At 35.7% G+C, this 14,899-nt stretch overlaps 2 protein-coding genes across 3 annotated transcripts; one reads left to right on the top strand and one right to left on the bottom strand.

The window, feature by feature from the left end:
- The first annotated feature begins 2,031 nt into the window (after positions 1-2,031).
- LOC113118106 (chloride channel, nucleotide-sensitive, 1A) lies at positions 2,032-7,665 on the top strand. Of its 2 annotated transcripts, XM_026287023.1 has the most exons (7): positions 2,034-2,419; positions 3,531-3,667; positions 3,745-3,861; positions 3,936-4,049; positions 5,046-5,237; positions 6,064-6,127; positions 7,390-7,665. In XM_026287023.1, coding segments are annotated over exons 1-7 (744 nt in total). In that variant the 5' UTR covers positions 2,034-2,300; the 3' UTR covers positions 7,391-7,665. The 2 variants fall into 2 exon arrangements, with proteins under 2 accessions (XP_026142809.1, XP_026142808.1); XM_026287024.1 differs by lacking the exon at positions 7,390-7,665 and having other exon boundaries at positions 2,032-2,419; positions 3,751-3,861; positions 6,064-6,131.
- Positions 7,666-9,344: 1,679 nt separating this feature from the next.
- On the bottom strand, positions 9,345-11,799 carry LOC113118105 (aquaporin-11-like). The gene is made up of 3 exons (XM_026287022.1): positions 11,135-11,799; positions 10,893-11,009; positions 9,345-10,550 (listed from the first exon to the last, which is right to left on the bottom strand). Exons 1-3 carry the CDS (start codon positions 11,739-11,741, stop codon positions 10,438-10,440), a joined length of 837 nt encoding a protein of 278 aa, XP_026142807.1. The 5' UTR covers positions 11,742-11,799; the 3' UTR covers positions 9,345-10,437.
- Between the last annotated feature and the right edge of the window lie 3,100 nt (positions 11,800-14,899).

Raw genomic sequence — 14,899 nt, 5'->3', positions numbered from 1 at the left:
AACAGGTATGTTCGATCATCCAAATAAAGTAAAGTGTTTTGTTCAGCAAGCTGACAGAAGTTGATCAATTTATTTGTCGACCTGCTTCATCTTGGAGTTTTTAAACAAAGAAAAGGCAATAAAAGACACGTAATTGTAATTGTGTAAAAAAAAAAAATTACTTTTAGTTTTCTTTTCTCTGTACTGGATTGGATTCATCCATCAATTATGAACATTCAGCCGCAAACATGAGGTGCGAGCGCGGATGGGAGAATGGAGCAAGTTTTTTTTTTTTTTTTTTGGAGCAACAGGGATGGTGCCCCCTCTGGGAGTTGGTGCCCTAGGCAGATTGAGTCAGTTCGGGAGTTCGCGGGATCGCGAATCATTTGAGTCAGTTATGGAGATCGCGAATCATTTGAGTCAGTTATGGGGATCGCGAATCATTTGAGTCAGTTTGGGAGTTCGGAGCGGGATCGAAAATCATTTGAGTCAGTTTGGGAGTTCGGAGCGGGTTCGCGAATCATTTGAGTCAGTTTGGGGATCGCAAATCATTTGAATCAGTTCGGGAGTTCGAAGCGGCTTCGCGGATCATTTGAATCAATTCGAGAGTTCGGAGCGGGTTCGCGAATCATTTGAGTCAGTTATGGGGATCGCGAATCATGTGAGTCAGTTTGGGAGTTCGGAGCGGGATCGCCAATCCTTTGAGTCAGTTCGGGAGTTCGGAGCGGGTTTGTGAATCATTAGAGTCAGTTTGGGGATCGCAAATCATTTGAATCAGTTCGGGAGTTCGGAGCGGCTTTGCGGATCATTTGAATCAATTCGAGAGTTCGGAGCGGTTCGGAGGGGGTTCGCGAATCATTTTAGTCAGTTTGGGAGTTAGGAGCGGGATCGCGAATCATTTCTATGTTCGGGAGTTCGTAGCGGGTTCGCGAATCATTTGAGTCAGTTCGGGAGTTCATAGCGGGTTCGCGAATCATTTGAGTCAGTTATGGGGATCGCGAATCATTTGGGTCAGTTATGGGGATCGCGAATCATTTGAGTCAGTTTGGGAGTTCGGAGCGGGATCGAAAATCATTTGAATTAGTTCGGGAGTTCGGAGCGGGATCGCGAATCATTTGAGTCAGTTTGAGAGTTCGGAGCGGGATCACGAATCATTTGAGTCAGTTTGGGGATAGCAAATCATTTGAATCAGTTCGGGAGTTCGGAGCGGGTTCGGGAATCATTTGAGTCAGTTTGGGAGTTCGGAGCGGGATCACGAATCACGAAAGATTCTCGCGCTCTAAATTTTCAAATTGCCATAACCTTAATTCGTTGCTGCCAACTGGGGTGGCACAGGGGTGGCAGGCTTTCATGCCACCCAGGTCCACCCCTGTTGTCAGGGTTACACCTTCAAATAATGTTATTTCAATGATGGAAATAAACCAAGATGGTCATAAAAATCAAAATTTCTTCAACTAAACCACTTATTTATCTACATAGAAATATGATCAAACCAATCTTGATTTTTACTCTTTTCAATCAGAGAACATGCAAGTCTGCAATCAATGTGGTTTTGAATCAAAAGGTCACTCAAAGCTCCTTCAGTTTACATGCAAATATATATATATATATATATATATATTGCTCCTACGTGATTTAAATAAACTATTTGAACAGGAATATAGCATAACATTTCGTAAAACAAGTGATTATTTTACTTAAAACAAAAACTAACTAACTTTGTGGTGCCCTCAATATAGGCTCTGATACACAGACAGTGATTTGTGCAGTTCTCGATGCAGCATGAATGATGAACAATGGTAACACTTTCTACAATCACGACTGTTCAAAACTCGACGCAGCGTGACACCAGCTTCACATTATTCTTATGAGTATAAAACATGCGCGTGTATTAGTTGAATACCCGTATGCAATAACATTTTAAAACAATAAAAAAGGTTTAAATCTGGTGAATGAGTTAAATTGATAACGAAGAAAACTGTGCAGTTTCTCCTCCGATCCTGAAGAGGCGGTACGCTTTTGTTTATATGATATGAAACGCACCGCGCATTTTTTCTGGCGACATAAAGCGGCGCGTTAAGTGACGTTGAGTGACGCATGGCAGCGACTCTTTGAACTGTACGATCTTTTTAGTGTCTCGAGACGCAAACCGGTCGCGTTTGATTTGCACATGAATGCTTTTGAATTAGAAAGCTTCGTGACGCGTGAAAGAGAGTTATTATACTGTTGTTGACGCTGCCGTCGCGCTTTATTCGCGTATTGTCTCAATAGAGCATCAGTGTTAGCGCCTTCACAGCTTCACAGTGAGTTAATCCATCAGCATGGTTGTGTTAAAGAGTTTGCCTCCACCCAGCGAGGGCGTGAGGCTCCAGCAGGCCGACACCACTGCAGTTCTGGACGGGAAGAGACTGGGCGCAGGAACGCTGTTTGTGGCTGAGGCGTGAGTGTCTTACTGCAGCTGTGTGTGTGTGTGTGTGTGTGTGTGTGTGTGTGTGTGTGTGTCCTACACAAGAAGACACCCGTGCATGCATTTCGTTATTTACGTATGCATAAACTCTGAAAACCATTTATGTACCATTTACCATAAAATAGTAACTCAGTAATTCATTTTTTTGCGTGTTTGTTAGTATATTATTTATTACAATAATTTATATTATAGTATATTGTACATAGTATTATATAAATAAAATTCCATTATTTATTTTTGATTGTTTATATATTATATTAAGAATATATTACACATTTTATAAATAAAATAATGATCTAAATATACTTATTATGTTTATATATTTCATTATTATGTACAATATATTTTATCACGTATGAAATATTATTTGATTACTTTTATTTATTTTGCATATATCTTATAGAATTTATTTATTCTAGAATTAAATAATTATATTATTGTAATTTAAATTACTTATAAAGTAGTTTTTCATGATTTTAGGAATTACAGAATTGAATTATTTTAAGTAATTTATTTCTTTATTCTAAGAATTACAAAGTTAATTATTTTATTGCTTACAAGTATATTTAATTGTTCTAGAATTACAGAATTATTAAATCTAAAACAAATGTGCATATATAAATTTATTTACAAATTTGTTTTTTTAATTAGACATTTTAAATACATATTTTATATATGTTTTATATTTATAATGCATAATACATGTTATAAATGTAATATTTGTTTTTATATATTTGTATGTTTCATGTTTCATAATTCTTTTGTAAAATATATTCCATAATATAATAATTTGTTTTATTATTGTTTAGTTTATATTTAACACATTATGTAATTTTTTTTTTTTGTGATACTATATATATAAATGATTATTTATATATTAATTTATTTGCCATTACTTATTTACAAGTATTATATTAATAATTATGTATTGTAAATCATCTACAGAAACACACACACATGCACTCATGCATAGTATTTTGATGGTATCTCATGTCAAAAACAAAGCAAGCTAGCATGATATTAGCATGATATGATGTTTTTGAGGACACATCTGTCCTAATGCAGCAGTTCTCTGTCCTCGCAGGCATCTGTCCTGGTTTGATGGTTCAGGGATGGGTTTCTGTCTTGAATACCCCTCCATCAGTCTGCACGCCATCTCACGAGATCTCAGCGCCTTTCCAGAAGAGCACCTGTATGTGATGGTCAATGCAAAGCTGGACGGTGAGGCATCATCTTCTAAAGCGAGATGCACTGGTGTCCAGAGGTTTGATCTGACCTGGTGATCTTTGTGTTTTCAGATGAAGCTGAAGCAGAAGCAGAGCAGCAGGATAAAGCTTCGGATGACGAGGAGAGCGACAGTGAAGACTCGGGAACCATCACAGAGATCCGCTTCGTGCCCAGTGATAAAAGCGCATGTGAGTGAGTGGATGAGTTGAGTGTGATCATCACTGCTGGATGAGTGACTGTGTGTGTGTGTTTGTGTGTGCAGTGGAGCCCATGTTCTCCAGCATGTGTGACTGCCAGGCCCTGCACCCCGACCCTGATGACGCCGACACCGATGATGACGATTACGAGGGAGAGGAGTACGACGTCGAGGAGGCTGGTGAGGGTCATTTGCATCTGTAGTGCAGTGTCTCTCAGCCTTTTGGATTCCCAAGGTCCCCCAGAGTCCAAGACAATGTTCAAAGGCCCCTCAAACAGACCGAGACATTTCTGGAACAAAAGCCTTGTAATTTACACAAAACATGGATAAATTAAATCTTTAGTTCTAGAATACTGGATCAAATTACTTTAATTAAATTCCGCCATTCTGGAACAATTAAACAAACCACTTTTGAATTAATTCTAAATTCAGTCAATTAAATTCTGTCTTTCTTAAAATAATGGAATAAACTGCTTAAAAATAATAATAATAATAATTCTGGGTATAATAACAATTAAAATGAAGGTTTCAATTCTGTAATTCTAGAAAAATTAATTTTAAATAATAAAAAAATCCTCAAGAAATAAGTGATTAAAAAATAAAATAAATGTTTTTCTGTAATTCTAGATATTTTGGTGTTTTTCACTTTTTTTTTTTTTTTTTTTACTGTTTTTTTTTATTGAGCAATGATTTGACATTGTTTAATTACAAGATACATTTTAAAATCCTTCAGAAACTCTCAGAAAGTCACTACATGATTAAACATTTTAGTGCATGAAAAATCTATATTCATGATATACATTTTCATGACTTTTAAAGATTTGATAATTTTCCATGTCACTTCCATGTCCATAAAATTTTTTGAAAAACTTAATTTAAAACACTTTAGATTTTTTTTAATTTTATGTGTATATATATATATAACCAGTCGTCACACTTTTTTTAATTTATTTATTTATTTATTTTTTTTTAAATAGAAAAAAGAATGAATAATTTAAATTAAAATATGAAATATGATGCAAGCTTCCATCTGGACTTTTAGCAGGTTTACCTTCTTTAAAAAGTGTTTTGTCCTATTTAAAGTCCTCTCCCTGAGCTCCTCTAATGATTAATGGAAAATTAAAGTCAGCTTTCACATGGTTTCAGTGCTTTTGTATTGTTGCTGTGTTCTCTCAGAGCAAGAGCAGGGTCGGGGTCTGGTTCAGGGCGACGTCCCCACGTTTTACACCTATGAGGAGGGTTTGTCTCACCTGACGGCCGAGGGTCAGGCCACACTGGAGCGGCTGGAGGGGATGCTGGCTCAGTCCGTGGCTCAGCAGTACCACATGGCTGGAGTCAGGACCGACGTGCCATCCGCCGAATTTGAAGGTCTGAGTACCAAACAAAATCATCATTGATGCAGTTTATTTCAGTAGTGGTGGGTCTAGTTTAGTTATTGGTCCAACTATATTGTACCATAGTTTCCAATATTATAATTTAAAAATATATATTGTTAAAGTAGATAATAACACTCTCATTTGTTAACATTATGCAGTTTTTTTTTTACTGCATTCAATAATGAATGTTGTTCATGTTAGTACTAATGTTAGCAAATACAACCCTTGATTTAAAAACGTATTATCAAAAGCTGAATTTAACATTAACGAAGATTATTAAATACTGCAGAATTATTGCGAATTGTTAAATGCAGTGTTCGCAAGTGGAACGTTATTAAAATGTTTAGAAAGCATTATGCAATATTTAAAATATTGTGAAAACTGCTAAAATATAATGTAACAATGTAAGATTTTTTTTAACCTATTATTGCTATACTGAATTATAGAATTGTTGCTATAAAACTGTGGTAACAAAGTGTGCAAAAATCTGATAACTTCTTAACCTGTGTTATGGACACACCAGATGAATTTACTTGATTTTAATATGTGTAGATTCAGAAAGATTATGCACACAAGAAGCCACTAGATTTCAGAGAGAGAGAATAGTCATGCACCGTCATGTTTTTAACAGAGTGCATGAGTGTTTTGTTCAGTGTGTGTGTGTGTGTTTTGAGAGAAGCAGAAGTGTGAGAGATCAGATGGGTGTGTGTCTGGAAGCAGGATTTCCTGAGTGTTAATGGATGTGTGATGGAGCAGCACAGGGCAGGACGGTCCTAATTGAATACGGTGATCAAGCGGTTTTCTTTCTCTGTGTTCAGATGGAATGGAAGTCGACTCGAACACAGTTACTGGACAGTTTGACGACGCTGATGTGGATCACTGGTAAATATATACAACTGTGTCTACAAAATCCTGATTGTCCAATTCCACTTCCTGTTCTGGCCAGTGTCATTTATATACCATCATAAAATGTAATAATATTTTGAATTGGTTCTTATTTATTTAGTTATATATATATATATATATATATATATATATATATATATATATATATATATATATATATATATATATCCCTAACCATTTTACAAAAATTTATATTATATTCAAATTTTAAATATTAGGTTTTTTATTTGTACTTCAGTCATTTTGTGCTTTTGTCTTTTTTTCATTAGTTTTTGTTTCTCTTTATTATTATTTTTATTTCTGTTGTTTTTAAAACATTTGTATTTAGCTTAATTTAGATAAAAATATTTATTTTAGTTATTTTTAACCATTTTTTATTTTTAATATTGCTTTTGAGCTTTATTTTTGTTTCGGATGCAATTTTAGTAATTTTGTGCTTTTTGTTGAAATTTATGTTTTTGCATATTACCATTATTTTCATTTCAACATTTCATTCTGTATAGATTTTAATGTAGTTTTGGGTTATTCTAACACTTCAGCTTAAACTTATTGAGTTACAAAGGCAATGTTTCAAATTTTCAAATAGTTTCAAGTTTAATTTTTTCATCTTATTTTTATATTTTATTTTAGTTAAAGCTGCTGTAGGGAACTTTTGACGCTCTAGCGGTTAATAAACAGAACTGCTTGCGTCTTGCGGAAGAACATCGTAGCCGGAACTACTGCTCTCTGTTTATGTCTATGAAGAATCACAAAGGTACTGGGTTACTCCGCCGCGGTACCCCGAAGCAATCTAAAATAGTCCGAATATAAACACTTATTATAGGTGCACCCTAGTGATTCAGGACAAGCCAAAAACACGGTTTGGAAAATGGATTCATGGTGTACTCGCTTATTATATACATTTTTCTACATTTTGAACACAAAGTTACGGACCGAAGCCCTGATTGGTTGTTTCTTACCGGGAGCGCATGACTTTCTGCAAATGGCAATAGGACACTGGGAGGAGCCAGAGGAGCTTGATTTTTTTCACAGATTATCTGTCTCATATTCTACTGTCAGGACTTAATGACAGGTTTAACAAATATGTAAAAAATATTTTTACAAAAGTTCCCTACTGCAGCTTTAATGAATGCTATTTTTATTGTTAATGAATGCCTGTATGATTCTCATCAGAATGATGATTATTGCTGATGTTGTGTGGCTCCTGTGTGAATCTGATTTCTTCTCTCTGTTGACAGATGAACTGCGTTTCTGTACGGCTGATTGAAGCACTTCAGTGGGGCATGCTGGGATACCGGCTGCCTCTAAAGCTCTTATTTCTGTCTCTCCTTGCTTGAATTTAATGGCTGTTTTACACCACAGCTGTACATTTCCAGATCCACGCTCTGTGTAGCTTCCACTAATCTATTTTGTAGTTTTCCCTGAAGACCGGCTTCCAGAAGGATCCTCCTCAATGGAGCGATGTTGATGAGTTTGTTAGAGATTTCAATAAATACAGCTGTTTTTCTACCAAAGTCTCATTTTCTTTCCATATTTGGTGTTTTGTGTCTTTATGAAATATTGGGTGGTTCTTTTCCTAATTTGTTGTAATGTGCTCAAATACACGTTCGGCTCATTTCGGCTCGTTCTCAGTTTGTATTTATAGTCCGATGTTTATGAGACATCCTTCTCTAATCATTTCCTGTGTGTTTCCTCACAGGAGATCAAATATTCATCTAGGAGTCATTTGGGTGAATCACACAAAATCTGCCGAGAAATGTCTGGGTGATTTCTAAATTAAAGAAAAAAAAAAAACGTATTCTTTGTGAAAAAAAAAATCTAGCCTATTTTTAGGGCCATTAGGATTTATTTGTGTGTTGTTCAGTTTGCACAAGTACAGTATGTTTCAGAAATGTACTATTTATATATCTTAAATGCATTATCTGCTGGCTTCTAAATGAACTCCATACTTCTTCTCATGAGCCTTGAGCGTGATTGTGCTGAGATGATCTAATGCTAATGATTCATTCATGATACTTTACACACACCTGCTAAAATGTCCTCCCAATTTTTTTACAATCAAAAGTTCTGAAGGGAATCAGTGCTTTTGTAATTAAAGCACCCTAAAAATAATCCCATCATTACTGTATTTCACACATTAAGAAAACTTTAAACGATTGATCTGTTTCAAGCACTCAAATGTAAGATTAAAGGAAAAGTTCACCCAAAAATGAAACTTGCTGAAGATTGACTCCTCAGACCATCCCTGATTTTGAGTTTGTTTCTTCATGGGAGCAGATTTGTGATCACTACATCACTGTCTCACCGATAGATCCTCTGCAGTGAATGGGTGCCGTCAAAAAGAGAGGCCAAACAGCTGATAAAAACCACAGTAATACACAAGTAATCCACAGTCCATTTTATGAAGCCAAAAGTTGCGTTTGTAAAACAAATCCATCAAGATGTATTTTTTTTTTTAACTTCAAACGCTTGTACAGCCATAATATAATATATACATAATAATGCTTCGTCAAATGAAAAAGTCCATCTCCTTTTGTCTCTCACATATATTTGTTTAGAGTTGTTTTGGCTTGTAAGCTGTGCTTGATCTGTGCAGATTTCTCTCCTGATCCAGACCAGATGGACTTTTTCACTGGAGGAAGTAATATTATGGATCGAGGACTTTTATTTTGTCCACAAGCGACAGTTTAAAGTTAAAAACGTTTTAATGATGGATTCGTTTATTACAAACATACTGCTTTTCACTTCATAAGATGTGAACTGATGGACTGGAGTGATTGTTCTGACTCTCATTCTGACGGCACCCATTCACTGCAAGAGGACCCGCAAGATTTCTCCCAATCTGATGAAGAAACAAACTCCCCTACATCTTCGATGGCCTCAGGGTGAGGACGAAACTTTCAGCAAATTTTCATTTCTAGGTGACTGTTCCTATAAAGCTGGGATTTGACAGCACATCAAAGTTCATCAAGTCAACAATTGACATTCACCCTGCTACATCTCACAATTTTCACTTTCAGTTGTTCTGTTTTGCTTGGCTTTTGTTGCACGCTGTAGTGAAAAACTAATTGCCATATCAGTTTGGTTCAGCACATCTGTGCGTTCACAAAAGGTTAAAAATCTAATCAGAAACTATTTCACAACAGCCTGTTTGCCCTCTCAGGTTAAATAACCACTGAGCCATGTGCTTTTATCTAAAGTTTAATTACAAACAGATTTTATCACAGCTTTATTTAAATCCTGGTAAAACAGTAGTGTGTTATTATACATCCTGCATTGGCTTGCACTCGATCCCGTCTGGTCTTCCCAGGTTATTTTACCCAGAATAACCAAAAGGCACTGCAAAACTGTGTTTAAGATCACTAGTACTACTATGACATTTACTTATTACTAGGTAAGAACCATCGCTAATAGAATTTAACACACAATAGAAATCTAACAGCGATAGAACTCTCTTATTCCAGGAATGTCAAAATATGATTTAACAAAACTCCTTTACAGTTGATTGTGCTTTTTATGAATGTTGCTGTAAACCGGCAGCTTTATGTCATTACAGATTCATTGTGCTTCATGAATATGCATGTTCTTATTTAAAAACAATATTTAAGACAATTTGAAAGCATTTAATCAAAAACCTAAAAAAATTAAAGATTAAGGACCATTCAGTTTAGTTATTCAGAGTCTCTGCAGCTTTCATGAAAATAAATACAAATTAAAAAAAACTCTTAAAATGGAACACAATACTTCAATATGGTTTTCAATATTAGTGCAAATGTCTTAAGATTTTCATATCAAGATACATTTATTGGATTAGTAAAATAACTAAATACAGTTGGGTTTTTTGAGAAATTGATCAAAATGATCATTTAGTTTATGATTAAAACGAACAAGTATCGGCTAGTAGGCTTAGAAATATCAGCTTAATTCAAATGTAAAAGTTTTAATTCGCCATTGACTGATGTTTGTTAATTCTCAGAAAACGAGATTTCATATGTTCAGTTTGCATCTCAAGTAGCTATATCTTGATTTAAGGACGTTCAGATATTTGTATTAGCGATACAAGACAAAATACTGAGGAAGACATTCATTTGTCCTGTGCATCCAACATTTATGTTATGAATTTAAGACTCTGTTCTGATTTAAGACCTTGAGAAGGGCGAATTAAGACCTTTTAAAATCTGCAGAGACCCTGTTCAATACTTGGAGATGAGCTGGAGAATTACAGTGTATATTGACAGTATATAATCACATATGCAATCAGAGTCTGTCTGTCATAAGGGCTTAATTCACTTCATCTTTTTCGTCTCGAGTCTGTTAGAGTTCAAGTGCTTTGGAATTGTGCTTTTCCCTGAAACAGCAGGGATCACTTTGTCAATAAGCAGCAGAGAGCCTGTCATACCTGTGAGAAAAGTGAAGAAGAAAACATAGTGAAGATCCTACTTGGAACTGTATTTTTCTTGCTGTTATTAATAAACACTATGAGTTATCATGCACACGTGTGCTTTAAGATTGTAGATTTAGTTTGTGAGCAAATAAACACAGAAATGCACATGGTGCTTAAATGATTAGTTTGTGTTGTTCATGCAAATATGATTTTCCTCTGGCACTAAAGACATTTTATTGATTGGCCTTTCCTTGTTTGAGAGGATACACTTGTGTAACATTTATTTTTTTTATTATTACAGAACAGTCTCTGAAGGATTTCTTCAAAGGTCAAAGTGAATGTTGTAATAATGCTCACCTAGTATTGGTCCAATCCAGTAGACAAAACTGTACTCCGCAAAACTGTTCCCAGGACAGGGGAACTGTATGGAGAAGGCCAGTGCTGGGTTAAACACAGCGCCAGTGAGATGACCACCTTCACAAGATACAGTACAGAATGAACGATAGATAGAATTATGACACAGACAGATAGATCATTTTGATTTGACATGCATGGGGGAAAGCCAATAACACTTGCACAGCTTATAAAGTAGTTAGCACCTGCATAGACTAATGTAGTGATGACAGCAGCTATCGCAGGGACGCGATAGATCTCCTCCACCTTCTCTATGTTAAACGCCGCAGTGTGCATCACGAACGCGCAGCACAGCTCCACCGCGGCAGCCTGCAGCAGAGGCGCGTTAACGGGGCTGTTCGTGCATGAAAAGCCCGTCAGCGAGTGCTGCGCGTGCAGGTCAGACAGCGCTAGCGCCCACGCGTGAGGCATGACGCGCCGCGCCGCTTCCGCCGCGATCAGCTGGCATGAGATCCGCGTCAGTGCGCATCTCCGCGTCAGAGTCCCGAAGTAGAGCTGCTCCAGAGCGCCGGTCGGGTTACAGATCGCGCTGCGGAATGAAAGTCCGTGCACCACCGAGATGAGGAACGTGAGCGTCAGCGCGATCCCTGGCTCCAGTCCGCGCATCTCCGTGAGCAGTTTTAACTCGTGCGTGCATGCGCACAGCTGAAAAGTGGAGATCAACTCCAGCGCATAGATGACCCAGTTTCGATTTGGGAATAGATACCAAGCCGTTCTCCTCGACACTTCGCTAAAAACTACAATCCCCAGCAGGAAGGACAGGGAGACGCTGAGATCGGCCATCTCTGTCATCGCATCCTCCTCCGAATAATCGTGTTCAACTCTGATCCAGCCAGGCAACTTTAACTCGGCCACGCCTCCGCGCCAATAGCCACGCCCACTTCGATTCAATCAATGCAACCCACTAGTGCAAAAAGCTGCACTTATTAATATTAAATAGATGATGCTAAAAACTTCCTGGAGTGTCCAGACACGCAACCTATGGTCCCACTTTATATAAGGTGGCCTTAACTACTATGTACTTACATAAAAAATAAGTACAATGTACTTATTGTGTTATTGTAAAACACTTTTGCTGCTATTGAGGTGGGATAGGGGTAAGGTTAGGGAGAGGGTTGGAGGTATAGGTAAGTTTAAGGGTGGGTTAAGGTGTAAAGTATGGGTCAACAGTGTAATTATAAATGTAATTACAGAAATTAAATACAGGTGTAATTACATGTCGTTTTTTTTAATATAAGTACAATGTAAAAACATGTATGTACACAATAAGTACATTGTACTAAATTATTAATTAAAATGTAAGTACATAGTAGTTAAGGCCACTTAATGTAAAGTGGGTCCAACCTTATTCATATTATAATTAAGTAAAAATATCATATAAAAACTATAATCAGTGTTGGGAAGGTTACTTCAACAGGCCCTATTGAAAAACTTTATTACTTTGAAGTAAAAACAAACAAAAAATGTGATTACTTTTCTAAATTTCTAGCAAATGCTTTCAATTGTAATTTCAAAGTAAGCCGGATTAACCTTACAGAAGAACTCAACACTGATGTCAGATTTACAAAATACTTCATCACATGAATTAAGATTTTAATAATAGAATTTTAAAGCACAGCCGCCACAAAATCAGGCGTTAGCACCTAATTTTACCTTGAGACTATTCTGAGGATAAATACAGATTTCAAAACATAATAAGAAACCTTGTCTACTTGAAATCAAATCTAAGCATGCTACAAAGGAAACACTGGCATCTAAAAATATCTCGGGTACATCAGCCCAAATAGAAAAAAAGCATGTGTCCTATTCTGTGTCATAAGCTCCTGAAACATTGGTGTATCATATTTTAAAGCAGTCAATGCAATTTGGAAAATAAATCAATCATATTTGTATGTGTGTGAACATATTCAGATGTTATGTGGATTACAATATATTTCAAGAATCCCAAACTAATGCGGGACTAATAATAAAATTAACCCCTGCATGGCTCATCAGAGTGATGATGGTGGACAGACAGTTAATCATGAATATTGCAAGTCACTGTGACTCACTCTTCTTATCAGAGTCATGGTGATCTGGGCAAAATCAAAAAGCACATTTTAGTATCAAAGGTCAAAAAGGAAATGTATTTGATATGATACTTAAACAGATGCACATAATATCTAATAAATCAATATAAATATAATGTGCATAATTCTCTCTTCATAATGTTGCCTTCTGTTTCCAAAACAGCGTTTGTTTAAACTACACATTACATTAATATCAACAATTATGTTTTCCCTATATTTCTACTTCTGTATATAGTGCATTATTGAATTTTCAGTGTTTCTAGTTATTCCTATGTCTGCACTATCATATATGTTGCATTATGTCTGTACTTTCTTCTGCTCTGTAAGTTCCTATCATAAAGTCAAATTCCTTGTGTGTGTGTGTAAACAAACTTAGTAATAAACCTCTGTCTGACTGCTGACTAATATAATCAAAAATCAAAATAGTTAATTTAGCTATTTTGATGGAATATGTATACATTATCCCTAATAATGAAAAACAAACATACCAATTATTAAACATTTACAGGTGCCTCATCGTCTTTAACAGTGGTGCTCCTCAACATTGGCTGCTCAGTGGTCTGTTATCTGATGATTACCTGCAGAGGGCGCTGAGACACTTAGTAAAGGAGTTTGCATGACGTCATTAGAGATGAACCTAGTAATCTATACATTAGCACACTCCAAAGCGTTCGACACTATTGAACATAAATTTCTTTTCTTGACATTAGAGTTGTTTGGCTTTGGTGATAACTTTATCAAATTTGTTAAAATGATATATAAGGACATCAATAGCTCGGTTCTTTTACAATTTGATACTTCTAATAGATTTCCTATTAGTAGGGGAGTGAGGCAAGGTTGTGGAATCTCTCCTTTTTTGTTTGTTTTAGTTGTGGAACTACTTTCTTTGAGTATTCGCAATAATCCTGATATTAAAGGGGTGTCCATTTTTGGCCGTGAGATAAAAAATTCACAACTTGCGGATGATACAACCCTGTTTTTAGAGGATACAAATCAGGTTGGTAAGGCTCTTGAAACAATTAATGCATTTTCAGAGGCTTCTGGTCTAACTTTAAATATTCCTAAATGCGAAATTCTTTGTTTATATGACTCTCTTGAAACTTCTGTGAATAATATACCCATTAAAGATAATGTTAAATATCTTGGTATTCATATCTCAAAAAAAATATCTCTTAGACAAGATTTGAATTTTCTTCCTAAAATAAAAAAAGCTAAAACAATATTTAACAATTGGCTTCAAAGAGATTTATCTTTTCTTGGTAGAGTTCTTTTAATAAAAGCTGAAGGTCTAGCTCGTTTTATATATCCATCTTTTTCATTATTTGTCCATGAAAATACCTGTAAACAGATTAATTGCTTATTATTTAAGTTTTTTTGGAAAAACAAACATCAGTATCTGAAGAAACAGGTTTTATGTGGTATAAAAGCTGAGGGAGGTTTTGAAATGCTTGATTTTTTCGATGTTAATAATACTTTCAAATTGAATTGGGTAAAGAGTTGTGTCAATTTTCCAGAGTCTATTTGGTATTTTATCCCACACAATATCTTTAAAAAGGTGGGTGGGTTTAATTTTTTGCTCACCTGTAATTTCTCTCCTTCTAAGCTCCCTATAAAACTTTCTAAATTCCACGAACAGGCTCTGTTGGCATGGAAACTTTGCTTCGTCCACAATTTTTCCCCACATAAAGTAAAGCTATAGAATAATGAAACTATTCTTGCAAAGAACAAGTCAATTTTTTTTAATAATTGGCATGAAAAGGGAATTGATTATCTTTGTGATTTGTTAGACCCACAAGGGAATTTTTATTCTTATAATGATTTCATGTCTAAACATAATTTCCCTGTCATTCATAAGGAATTTCTTACAATGGTAAAAGCTAT

Source organism: Carassius auratus, chromosome 18, assembly GCF_003368295.1.
Source record: "Carassius auratus strain Wakin chromosome 18, ASM336829v1, whole genome shotgun sequence".
Classification (NCBI taxonomy): Eukaryota; Metazoa; Chordata; class Actinopteri; order Cypriniformes; family Cyprinidae; genus Carassius; species Carassius auratus.
The sequence above is the reverse complement of the archived record's forward strand: the minus strand, read 5'-3'. Positions and strand labels throughout refer to the sequence as shown.